The sequence below is a fragment of the Oncorhynchus nerka genome, linkage group LG10, assembly GCF_034236695.1.
Source record: "Oncorhynchus nerka isolate Pitt River linkage group LG10, Oner_Uvic_2.0, whole genome shotgun sequence".
NCBI classification, from domain to species: Eukaryota; Metazoa; Chordata; class Actinopteri; order Salmoniformes; family Salmonidae; genus Oncorhynchus; species Oncorhynchus nerka.
In genome coordinates, this window is record NC_088405.1 from 42,398,571 (window position 1) to 42,411,978 (window position 13,408).

The 13,408-nt window shown below is 44.7% G+C and overlaps 1 protein-coding gene across 1 annotated transcript in view; it reads right to left on the reverse strand.

Annotated features, from left to right (window-relative positions):
- Positions 1-13,408, reverse strand: part of LOC115135340 (peroxisome proliferator-activated receptor gamma coactivator-related protein 1-like) — a 41,821-nt gene that overhangs the window by 11,452 nt on the left and 16,961 nt on the right. Inside the window, exons 7-10 of the mRNA XM_029669942.2 lie at positions 5,402-5,462; positions 5,032-5,099; positions 2,840-3,557; positions 2,318-2,509 (exon numbers count right to left, since the gene is read on the reverse strand). Of these exons, the coding sequence (XP_029525802.1) occupies positions 2,318-2,509; positions 2,840-3,557; positions 5,032-5,099; positions 5,402-5,462 (1,039 nt within the window). The remainder of the gene's footprint in view (positions 1-2,317; positions 2,510-2,839; positions 3,558-5,031; positions 5,100-5,401; positions 5,463-13,408) is intronic.

Consider the following 13,408-nt stretch of genomic DNA (forward strand, 5'->3'; position numbering starts at 1 on the left):
TTAAGGGAGTGAAATTGCGCTAAGTGTCTGGGTGATGTGTGTAGAGAGCACAGCAGAATGATGCCACCATCACGGCGATCCACAAGAGGTCTGTATAACGAAGACTGTCTCGCTTCAATGAAGTTCAATACTTCATCCTGAATTATGCCGAAAAACTCCAAGCGGAGAGGAAAAGCAGGGCACCCATTAGCGTGTCGTCATCCCCTCTACATTGACTGACCAGATATCCAAGCTTATCATGCCAACCCAAATGAGTAGCCATCTCGGTGTTTAATAAGACCTACGGAAAACTACAGGAGGCGGCTTACTGGCCAGGCACGTGGGTTGATACCAAGAAGTTTGTATAGCAGTGTGAAGTCTGCAGTTTCACATTCCTGGCAGCAGACTGAGGTGAACCATCCAATGAAATGCTGGGAATTGACCTCATGGGACCTTTTCCGCCCAGCCAGGGGACCCAGAATTAATGTTTATTGGTGGTAGTAGACATCTACACACTGTGTGGAGTTGTTTCCCCCCCACAAAGCCACTGCATCTGCCATTGCTCCAATTCTGTGAAGGGAGGTCTTTACCAGAGTCAGGATTCCAGACCAAAATCTGACCGAGGTCCGCAAGTTAATAACCTTTTTGGGATAGGGGGCAGCATTTTACTTTTAGATTAATAGCGTGCCCAGAGTGAACTGCCTCCTACTCTGTCCCAGATGCTAATATATGCATATAATTAGTAGTTTTGGATAGCAAACACTGAATGGTTTGAATGATGTCTGAGTAAAACAGAACTCTTATGGCAATAGAAAACCTGAGAAATCCAACCAGGAAGTGAGACATCTGAGGTTTGTAGTTTTTCAAAGCTTTGCCTACCGAGTACACATTGAGATATGGATGAGGTTGCACTGCCTAGGGCTTCCACTAGATGTCAACTGTCTTGAAAGTTGAAGATTCTACTATAAAGGAGGGGCTCATGAGACCCCTTTGAGTCAGTGGTCTGGCATAGTGCCTCGGTCTCATGACGCGCGCTCCCGACAGAGTTCTCATGCTCCCGTGCTTTTTCTGAAGACAGGAATTCTCCGGTTAGAACATTGATGTTTTTTGTTAAAAACATCCTAACGATTGATTCCATACATCGTATGACATGTTTCTAAAGAACGGTAACGGAACTTTGAGTTTTTGTCTGGGTGAAGTGCCTGCGCCTCATGAAGATGGATTACTGGGCTGAACACGCTAACAAGTGGCTATTTGGACATAAATGATGGAACTTTATGGAACAAAGTAATTTATTGTCGAACTGGGATTCCTGGGAGTGCCTTCTGATAATCATCAAATGTAAGTGAATATTTACTGTGTTGTTTCTAACTTTGTTGATTCCAAAATGGCGGCTTTTCCTCTGGCTGTTTTGCGTTCTGAGCACCGTTCTCAGATTATGCTTTTTCCGTAAAGTTTGTTTGAAATCTGACACAGCGTTTGCATTAAGGAGAAGTCTCTTTAATTCTGTGAATAACACTAGCATCTTTTATCAATGTTTATTATGAGTATTTCTGCTAAAATCACCAGATGTTTTGGAATCAAAACATTACTGCACGTAAGGCGCCAATGTAAACAGATTTTTGGATATAAATATGCACATTATCGAACAAAACATTATGTCCTATGAGTGTCATTTGATGAAGATCAAAGGTTAGTGATTAATGTTATCTATATTTCTGCTTTTTGTGACTATCTTTGGCAGGAAAAATGGCTGTTTTTTCGACCTGGTCCACAGGAACTCTTCTTGGATGACTTGAGGACTTCCCTGGTGTAGCAGGAACATGAACCTGCATCCTCTGTTTCTACACTGTTTCTTCATGGGGGAGGAGTGTTGCGAAATTCTGCACGGACATCACCGTGCGCTGCCACTAAGAGCACATCACGATTGCAAAGCTTTGAAAAACAATCCAATCGGGTGTATCAGACAGAGACAGCAACTGCAGGCCAGAAGTCAACAGTCAAGAACAGCAATACAGCTACTCATTCTTAAATCCTATTAAACACAGAATTAGTCCATGCAACTTATGTGAAAGCAAATATTTACTCTTGCCATAACAGAGTTGAATCAAGACATTTATGCTTTTCATTATTAAATAATTTCTCTAAACAAAATTCTGACATGTGGTAGTGTGTGTAGGCCAATGACAGTTAAATTCAGGCTGTAGCAACAAAATGTGAAAATGATCGAGGGGTGAATAATTTCTGAAGGCAATGTACACAGACCACATGCGGTTCATTTCCAGATTTGTGTTTTTTTTTACCCCATGGCTATTTACAAGGAAAGTGCTTTAATTACCTGCGTGGACTACTGCCTCTGCGCCATGCCCGTCTGTGGGGAGAGCGGGAACGGGACTTACTCCAGGATCCAGATCGGGAAGAGGAGTAGGAATACCGCCGCCTGGGAGGAGAACGGGACACGGAAGGAGAGGAGGAACGAGAGGAGCAAGACGAGGAACTGGAGCTGCTCTTAGAGTGACGAGGCCTGTACCTGGAGGAGAGGGGGGAATCTGTCAGTGATGTCAGATTAGGATGGACTAGATATCGCCATTAGTCACATGTAAACCAATGACATCAACTTTTTGAGTGCTACATTAGTATCAGATGGGGGAGGACAGATTGAGAACTCATAGTTTTCAAAACTGACATCTGTGCCCATAGCATGAACCAGCCGTTTCCCCCCTTCACTGACCAGAGATGAATATGGACATTCTCATCCCGTCAGACTTAAGACTCAGTGCCATTAGAGGACACTGCCTTGCCTCGTGAGAGGGGACAAATAGATTTTAAGACAGAAACAAAGAGTGGATGAGCATCTCACCTCTTCCTGGGTGGAGAGCAAGATCTAGACTGAGAGGAGGAGGAGGAGGAGTTAAAGTCAGACTCCGAGTCAGTAGAACAAGGGCTGGAGGAATGGTGGATTCTCCTTTTCCTCTCGCGTCCTCCCTTTTCTTCCCTGGGGCTAGGGGAGCAGGTAATGTTGTGGCCCCGGTAGGATCTCCCTTTCTTGGGACTCATCTCCAGGGGACCAACCTGTTGCTCCTGCCTGGTGGGAGAAGCTTCAGGGGTACCCAGCACAGAGCTAGTCCTATCAGTCCTTACATCCAGGGGTAGGGGAGCCTGCTGGGTCTTCGTACACAGAGCAGGAATGAGGGTCTGGAGGGAGGGGGCAGGGATCCTCTGGGGTGCCCTGGTAGTGGTGCTGCCAAGCGGCTCGATGGTCTTGATGGTGATGGCTGCTTGCTGTTTGACATTCCAGCGCTTGCCTGGCTCTTCAGCAATAGCCACAGGCTCCTTCTGAGGGAGGCAGTAGTCGTGGTCTGAGAAAGCCAGGGTGAGAGCCACCGTGTTGGTTGGAGTTATAGGGGGGCTGGGAGGCTTGCTTCGGAGCTTGTTGGCGGGCAGGGGCCTCGCGTTGATCTGGATGGCCTTGGAGGGCGATGGTTTGGGAGTCTCAGCCACTCGGTTCTTCCCAAGGAGTGCCACAGGGACCAAGGGCTTCCACATCTGGTGAGGAGGAGTAGCTGGAGGGGTCAGACCTAGAAGGAGACGGGGACAGGGAGTAGTCCACTACTGTTAAATCTGAAGCAGAATGCCTCTGGTTGTCATTTAAAGGTACATTTTAGACCACAATAATGGATGTCAAGCATTTTACCAGGAGATACAGACAGGTGTTCCAATTACTCCACGAGTGACAGCAATTTATGTTTAGGGTGTAAACCTCTGACATGTTTTTCGTATGTTAGTGTATTGGGCGGCAGGTAAACTAGCAGTTAGTGTTTGACCTACAACCGAAAGGTAGCTGGTTCGAAGACCAGAGCAGGGCACTTAAACCCAATTTGCTTCAGGGGCACCATACTACTATGACTGATGCTGTAAAACATTTAATTGCGCCTATCCATTGTGTGACAATAAAACATGTTTTTTAAATTATTTTTTATTATTAGCATTAGCATCGTACAGGCTGAATGGGTTATGATTAGCATTAGTAGCGTACAGGGCCCAGTTTCCCCATAGCAATGGAACTTAGGCTTCCGAGTGTTTTAACGATGCATTGTTCCTACAACGGCCGAAGATGTAGCATGCATTTCCCAAAACCATGGGAAAATAAAGTTAGTTAAGTGGGGTCGTTGGAGCATGCATCAATACCGATAGGCTCGAAAGGCAGCGCCTGCTCTCTGATCAGCTTTATCCATTCTAATCTTAACTTAATATTAGAATTAACCCACAATACTAACGACGGATCAGCTCCTAGAGATATCGCCTATGGCAACACATATCAACTTCGTAGTTATCGGCAGTCAGACAGATCATCTTGATTCTATGTTTAGCGGAGATTTGTTCATGAAGTGACGCAGTAGGGGGAAGAAAAAAAGATATACCTAACGACGCACTTAGCCGTTCTACGAGTGGTCGAAAGCAGTCGGTAAATAGTAACTGTTTTCAAGTGCAACTTTCCTAATGATTGTTAAATCTCCCAAAAGTTTGCAAAACTATGTTCCTACGAATGTTTGAATTATGAACTTAGCCTTAAGATGTTTTGGGAAACTAGGCCCGGCTGATTGGTGTGCGATGAGCATTAGCAGCGTACAGGGCGATTAATACACTTAAAATCCTGGCGTTGCATAAATCATTCTCTACCAACTGAGCCATGCATGACCATTGGTGTATGACTAGCATTAGCAATGTACAATCAGCATTACAGTGTACAGACTGATTGGTGTGTGATTATAGCATTGTACTGGGCGATTGGGATTCCACTAGATTTCAGCCACAAAGTCAAAATTGTCTATATGGGGGAGAAAAAAATGAAAAAGGCTTTGGTCACAATTGAAGGTTAGTCATAAAGTTCGCAGTGTGGTTAGGTTTAAAACAGATTTTGACAGGTTACATTTTAGAAATAGACAGGGTTTACGACCGTGGCAACTAGTGACGACCGGGTGATTGGTTTATGATTAGCAGAATACAGTTAGCATTAGCAGCTGACAGGGTGCTTAGTACCGTAGCTCTTACCTGCAGTACTTGCCAGGTCATGTGCGCCGACACTCTCCACAACTGCCCTGTCACATGGCCGCTCCACACTACAATAGAAACAAAAACACACCTTGAACACTGCATCATTGAACAGGTACACTTCTAAGATGAAGTGTAAGGCTATGCCCAGAAGCCACACAGACTAGGACAGTAGAACAATTGGGTTGCTGGGGGGGGGGAAAGAAGATTTATTTATTTTTTATTATCCAAAAACAAGCTAAATGGTGGATCCCTTGGCCCATTGTGTGGTCAGACAAAGGTCTTCAGTGTGCGGTAGGTCTCAAGATAACATATGCATACAAAGTACCCACACGCACCCAGAGCAGCATGGGGCTGTAGGGTAACTCACCTAGAGTTTCCTACAGCTGCTGCTCTACCAGAGACCTCCAGAACATACTGCTCCTCTTTAGCTGGAGAGAGGGAAGAGAATGAATGAGTAAAATCAAGGGAAGGAGGAGAGGTCAGTAAAGTAACATGCTCACCTTTCACCAACACATTCATAGGCATTCGTTTCCATGATAACATTTTGATTTTGGGCTAGATCTACACGTTTCAGCCATTATGCTAGGTAGGCCTGGACTAGTCAGTGGCAGTGCCACACACACACACACACATCTGGCCAGTTGTTCTAGCTGGGGCCTGTACATCCAGCCGGACAAAGGCAGTGGTCAAAGTTAAATGGATCTGCGGACAAGGCAGAATTCCAGCTCAGTGGACATGTCCGCATAGCAGCCACCCTGACTATGCAGCACCTTATTTTAAAGGCACAGTAGCAATAGTATCAAATGTGAACCCAATTTCCCCCCCTTGTAGGGCTGGACAAAATGGCTAAAATATAATATATTCAAAGATATCTATGACTATATTTTTCATAGTAAGACAGTAACAGGTTTTTGAATAATTAAACAGGCAAACTCCACCCATGTAACTTGCAAAATGAATCATGAGATGGCAAATCTCTGTATTTTGAAAGTTACATGCCATCTTGAAAACTAGATTGCTGACATGCAAAACATTTGGGGAATATCAACAATTGACTAATGAAAACATAACAATTTGGGTGGACTTTTTCTTTAAGTTCTAAATAGCAGTAGTTCAGGACCCTGGGATGGCAACAAAATTTCAATGGGGCTTTCGCCCCGCTGAACAGTATAAAATAAATCTAACTTCAACCAAAAATCAACATTTCTGTTATATAACTTGCACTGTCCCCACATAGGGCTGCATGATAGATATGGGCAAACAATCTAGACAGTTTATTGGTGAACTGCTGTAAATCATGGAAACGTAATTGTAAAATCAGATGGAAAATAATGGGCAGCTATATTGTTGTTTGACATGCCAGAGAGGAATTGTGCCAGGGTAGGAAGCAAAATCTTGGTCAGTGTTTAACAGGGGACCACACACACGCACACGAGAGATTACTGCTACCAAGGATTCCTTTTACCAAGCTATACGGAGGGTGCTCTAGCAAACAAACAGCAAAGACCTGAGGACACCATCCAACCTGGAACTGAGTGAGTAGTGTTGTCTAATGCTATTTTGAAATCAAAGAAAGAACATAAAATAAAAACATTACGATATACACTGCTCAAAAAAATAAAGGGAACACCCCCCAATAAAGGAGTGGTTCTGCAGGTGGTGACCAGACCACTTCTCAGTTCCTATGCTTCCTGGCTGATGTTTGTCACTTTTGAATGCTGGCGGTGCTCTCACCCTTGTGGTAGCATGAGACAGAGTCTACAACCCACACAAGTGGCTCAGGTAGTGCAGCTCATCCAGGATGGAACATCAATGCGAGCTGTGGCAGGAAGGTTTGCTGTGTCTGTCAGCGTAGTGTCCAGAGCATGGAGGCGCTACCAGGAGACAGGCCAGTACATCAGGAGGCGCGGAGGAGGCCGTAGGAGGGCAACAACCCAGCAGCAGGACCGCTACCTCCGCCTTTGTGCAAGGAGGAGCACTGCCAGAGCCCTGCAAAATGACCTCCAGCAGGCCACAAATGTGCATGTGTCTGCTTAAACGGTCAGAAACAGACTCCATGAGGGTGATATGAGGGCCCGACGTCCACGTCAGACCCCTTGTGAGACCATATGCTGGTGCGGTTGGCCCTGGGCTCCTCTTAATGCAAAACAATGCTAGACCTCATGTGGCTGGAGTGTGTCAGCAGTTCCTGCAAGAGGAAGGCATTGATGCTATGGACTGGCCCGCCCGTTCCCCAGACCTGAATCCAATTGAGCACATCTGGGATATCATGTCTCGCTCAAGCCACCAACTCCACGTTGCGCCACAGACTGTCCAGGAGTTGGCGGATGCTTTAGTCCAGGACTGGGAAGAGATCCCTCAGGAGACCATCCGCCACCTCAATAGGAGCAAGCCCAGGCGTTGTAGGGAGGCCACACACACTACTGAGCCTCATTTTGACTTGTTTTAAGGACATTACAAAGTTGGAGCCACCTGTAGTGTGGTTTTCTACTTTAATATTGAGTGTGACTCCAAATCCAGACCTCCATGGGTTGATAAATTTGATTTCCATTGATAATATTTGTGTGATTTTGTTGTCAGCACATTCAACTATGCAAAGAAAAAAGTATTTAATAAGAATATTTCATTCATTCAGATCTAGGATGTGTTATTTTAGTGTTCCCTTTATTTTTTTGAGCAGTGTATTTTACTTTATAGGGACTGAATGCTGAGTTAAGGCAGCCAAGCTTGCTAGGACAGATCCGATACAACTGTTGTTCAAGAAATCGGCTTCCAGAAATAAGCCTCTCCCAAGTGGGTGACACCTACTCCCGTTGCCTGAAACTGGTGCTTGGATTCCACCTGGCAATCTGCTCACAGTCTGATTTGCTGGTCTTCAGCATTAAAAACTCAAATAGCTCTTTGTTGACAATTGCTGTGTTCTATTGTCTATGCTCTGAATGTGTCCTGCTAGGTGACCGAAACTGGGATATGCTTAAACCACCTGACCAAGTCCTAAAGCAATGGGTCCCCGTAAATCTTTCTCAGAAAAGGCTACTCAATGTTATCCTCCTGTTTTCTGTAATGACCTTAATGGTGACTGCCTGCAGGGAGAAACTGAGTCGGAGGTGCTAAAGGAACTCCTGAAACTTGACCCCCACCCCCCAAAAAGAAACATCTGGCTCAGATCTTTTAGACCCTTTTATAGCCTTTTAAATTCAACCTCCAGCTGCATACCCCCTCTAGCACCATGGTCAGCACACTCAAATGTTTTTTGTTTGTTGCAATCATTGTAAGCCTGCCACGCATACTATACACTGATTAAAACATAAGAATGAGTGTTTTCCCATGAGCCGGGTTGTGACAGCTCTTATAGGACCGGGGCACAAAATCAATAATTATGCTCTTTATTTAACCATCTTACATAAAACATTATTTGTTCACAGGAAATTGTGAATAACTCCCCACAGGTTAATGAGAAGGGTGTGCTTGAAAGGATGCACATAACTCTGCAGTGTCGGTTGTATTGGAGTGTGTCTTAAATCAGTTTCCACATAGTCTGCCTTTATTTAGTTTAAGCAAGTAAGGGCAGAGAATCCACTCAGGTACATGGTTGCAAAGGGCATCAGTGTCTTAACGGCGCGATTTGCCAAGGCAGGATACTCTGAGGGCAGCTCCATCCAGAAATTACGCAGTGGCTTCTGACAAAATGTTCACAGAACCACTTGTTGCAATTTCGATGAGACGCTATTGTTCAGATATCGGTAAGTGGCCAGAAAGCATGAAAGGGATAACGAATCCAGTTGTGTCATCTGTTTCAGGAAAGTACCTGCGTAATTGCGCACCCAACTCACTCAGGTGCTTCACTATAATCACATGACATTGTCCGGAAGCGCGAGTTAATTTGCACAAAATAAATCATACAATAATGGAAAGACCTGTGTATCGTCCTTGTTAATGCAGACAGAGAAGAGCTCCAACTTCTTAATCATGGCCTCAATTTTGTGCCGCATATTGAATATAGTTAGAGTCCCTGCAATCCTAGATTCAGATCATTCAGGTGAGAAAAAACATCACCCAGATAGGCCAGTCGTGTGAGAAACTCGTCATCATGCAAGCGGTCAGAAATAAATTATGGTCTGTAAAGAAAACTAAGCTTGTCTCTGAATTTTAAAAAAAACGTGTCAATACTTTGCCCCTTGATAACCAGCGCACTTCTGTATGTTGTAAAAGCGTTACATGGTCACTGCCCAAATCATTGCATAGTGCAGAAAATACACACGAGTTCAGGGGCCTTGCTTTAAAAGTTAACCATTTTCACTGAAGTGTCCAAACGTCTTTCAAACTGTCAGGTATTCTTTTAGCAGCAAGAGCCTCGTGGATGCTGCAGTGTACCCAAGTGGCGTCGGGAGCAACTGCTTTCCCGCACATTACCACTCCACCATGTCTCCCTGTCATGGCTTTTTCACCATCAGTACAGATACTAACACATATTGACCACCAAAGTCCAGTTGATGTGACAAAGCTGTCCAGTACTTAAAAAATATCCTCTCCTGTTGTCCAGAAGAGGATGTCTTCCTTAATTGACCACCCAAAAATGTAACAGACATTCCAGGAGCTGTGCCAGGCCCGCCACATCTGTTGACTCATCCAGTTTTAACGCATCTAAAATCACTTGCTTGTATGTGACGCAGCAATTGTTTCAAAACATCTATGTCACCGATGAATCATGAAACTTGTTTGAGGCCTTCTCCACCTAGCATTGTCCCAGCCATATCCGCAGCATGAGGAAGAATTAAGTCCTCAACAATAGTACGAGGCTTCCCTGTCCTAGCTACTCGGTAGCTCACCATATAAAGACACTTCTAGCCGCTTAAATAGTATGTGTTGCCTTTATACACATCTTACTCGAAAGCAGTCTTAATTCACGCACAAAAAACTCCATGGCTTATTTTCCAAATTGGCATGTTATGTTTCTAAAGGCCTGCACAAGAGTGAAGGTTTCATCGGGTTGAGAGTACTTTTGCACATATAACACACTGTGGCTGAGGAATGGCCCTCCTCCCAATATAAGTGAACCCCTAAATCAATGCAGTTCTCATTTGCGCCTCTGATGGTCCAACGTCCGTCTGTTCGGTGCTTTCCGGGGAAGGGGGCAGTAACTCTTCGGCTGCATCAGATTCACAACTGTCAGTGTCCATGCTAGCTGGGCTAACAACAAAATGTAGAATTACTGACTCCAGCATTGGACGTGCTCGTGGAAGCAGAACTTGTCGTCAACAGGTGCAGCACTGCTGGTATGTCTATGGGCCTTTTACCATTTATCAATTTAAGCAAACGGAATGAGCAGCAGCTACATATGGACCGTTAGCGGAATTCCCGTGAGAGTAACGGTTAATGTGATAGGATGTTAATTATTTGACTAGGCTACCTGTATTTGACATTGTGTTATTTCGCTTAACACTAGACGTTTCACTGCCAGAAATAAAATTAAACTGAGGCCCCACAGGGGGGAAAAAACACCCACATGTATAGCCCCCAATGGAAAATATAAATTGACTATTTGAAAATGTGAAGTTCTTTAAATGTATTTTTAAAACGTGAATCACATTTTTATTTGCTGGACCCATGACGGCATTGCACGTAGACCAGTTTGGGAATACCAGCGGTAGACCATTCCATTCTTGGAGTATTGGTGTCTGAGGGGTCTTTGGCCTGGTTTGCTAACTACCCATGTCAAAAGAGTACAGTGTATAAAGTCAGAACATCCGTCTCCGCCACTACCTGTCACCAAGGGAGTACCCCCAAGGCTTGATCCTCGGCCCCATGCTTTTCTCAATTTACTTCAACATAGCTCAGGCAGTAGGAACATTTATACGTAGATTGTCTTATATTCAGCTGGCCCCTCCCCGGATTTTGTGTTAAACACTCAAAGCTTTTAGTGTCCAACAAGCTTTCTCTGCCCTTAACCTTGTTCGGAACACCTCCAAAACAGAAGGCCATGTGGTTTGGTAAGAAGAACAAACCCTCAGGAGGTAGTAGTCACACCTGTGGGGAGAGGGGCGGAGCTTGAGGTAGTCACCTCATACAAGTACTTGGGGGTATGGTACACTGTCCTTTTCTCAGCACAAAGCTGCAGGCTAAAGTTAAATCTAGACCTGGTTTCCTCTTTCGTAATCGCTCCTCTTTCACCCCAGTTGCCAAAACCAACCCTGATTCAGATGACCATCATACCCATGCTAGATTATGGAGACAATTCATAGATTGGCAGGTAAGGGTGCTCGAGTGCCTAGATGGGCTTTACCATTCTGCCATCAGATTCACAACCAGTTCTCCTTATAGGACACATCACTGCATTCTATACTCTTCTGTAAACCGGTCATCTCCGTATACCCATCACAAAACCCACAGGTGTATGCTTATTTATAAAACCCGCTTAGGCCTCACTTCCCCCATATCAGAGATGCCTACTGCAGCCCCATCCACCTGCCAGTCACATTCTGTTAAAAGGTCCCCACAGCACACATCCCTGGGTCACTTCTCAGTTCGCTGCAGCTAGAGACTGGAACAAGCTGCAAACAGTCAAACTGGACAGTTCTCCCTCTTCATTTAAATTTTTATCTCGTCTGCTCGGGATTTGATCTTGCAACCTTTCAGTTACTAGTCCAACGTGCTAACCACTAGGCTACCTACTGACAGTTGTGGCCGCTTTGCGTATGTATTGTCTTTACCTTCTTACCCTTCGTACCCAATGTTTGTACCATGTTGCCATCTTGTGTTGCTACCATGCTGTGTCATCTTTAGGTTAATGTAGCGTTGTCTCGTGGTGGTGCGTTGTGTCCTATATTCTTTATTTTTTCATCCCAGCCCGTCCCCGCAGAAAGCCTTTTGGTTGGCCGTTATTGTAAAAAATAATTTAACCGACTTTCCTAGTTAAAAAAATAATAATAAAAGACGTTGCTTGCTAGCTCTTTAACTAAACATTCATGCTTGGGCTATTCCGCTGATTGTGCAATGGTATCTTCTAAATCATGCTGCTCTAGGCCTACACCAGCACTTTGCGAATTTGCTGGATATTGGTGGGAACTGGAACACGCTGCCGTACACATTGAGCCAGAGCATCCCAAACATGCTAAATGGGGACATGCCTGGTGAGTATGCTGCCATGGAAGAACTGGGCCATTTTTCAGCTTCCAGGAATTTTGAACAAATCCTTGCGACACTGGGCCATTCATTATCATGCTAAACCATGAGGTGATGGCGGCAGATGAATGGCTCGACAACGGGCTTCTGGATCGCATCACAGAATCTGAGTATTCAAATTCATCCATAAAATCTAGTACAGTTGAAACAGACTCCTACGTGAAGAGCACACTTCCCCAACGTGCCAGTGGCCATCTAAGGTGAGCATTTGCCTGGCAAGACGAGCATACAGCGGAGCTTCAGTTTGTGCAGAAAGTCTTCAGTTGTGCAAACCCAGTTCCATCAGCTGTCCGGGTGGCTGGTCTCACACCAACCATCCCGCAGGTCGAGCCAGATGGAGGTTCTGGGCTGGCGTGGTTACACATGGTTTATGGTTGAGGCCAGTTGGACGTACTGCCACATTCCTTAAAACGATATTGGAAGCAACTTGCGGTAGAGAAATTAACAGTACATTCTCTGCCAACAGCTCGGGTGTCAGCATGCCAAATGCACGCTCCCTCAACTTGAGACATCAATGGCATTGTGTTGTGTGACAAGTGTACATTTCAGTGTCCTTTTATTATCCCCAGCACATGGTGCACCTGCGTCCTGATCATGCCATTTAATCAGCTCCTTAATATGCCACACCTGTCAAATGGATGTATTATCTTGGCAAAGGAGAAATGCTCACTCACAGGGATGTAAACAAATGTGCAAAAAAATTGAGAAATAAGCTTGTGCATATGGAACATTTTTAGTGTTATATCAGTTCATGAAACCAACACTTAACATGTTGCATTTATGTTTTTTCTGCAGTGTAATCGTGTAATGCTTGGAAGCAGCATCGGTGTCACCGACATCTTGTTTCTTCTGACCATGCAGACTGAATGGCAAGTGAAGTGCTCGTGACTCCGTAGTTGAGCAACATGCTCCCCTTGAGTGATGGGGCAGGGCTACGACATGCAGGAGAACAGGGTGAGACTCGACTTGCAGGAAGCAAACAGTAAACTATAAAAATTGACATATGCGATGGAGTTGGGCATCACATTTAACAAACCATATGTTGAAATACCATTATAGAAGACACGGTAAAACCCAAACCGGTCAGCGCATCAATAACGTTATATAGTTAAATAGGTATAACGCCTAGCCCTACCCCCTTGGGGAAAATAAATGACAGCCTCATTAAAAGGTTAGAACATCAAAACCTATC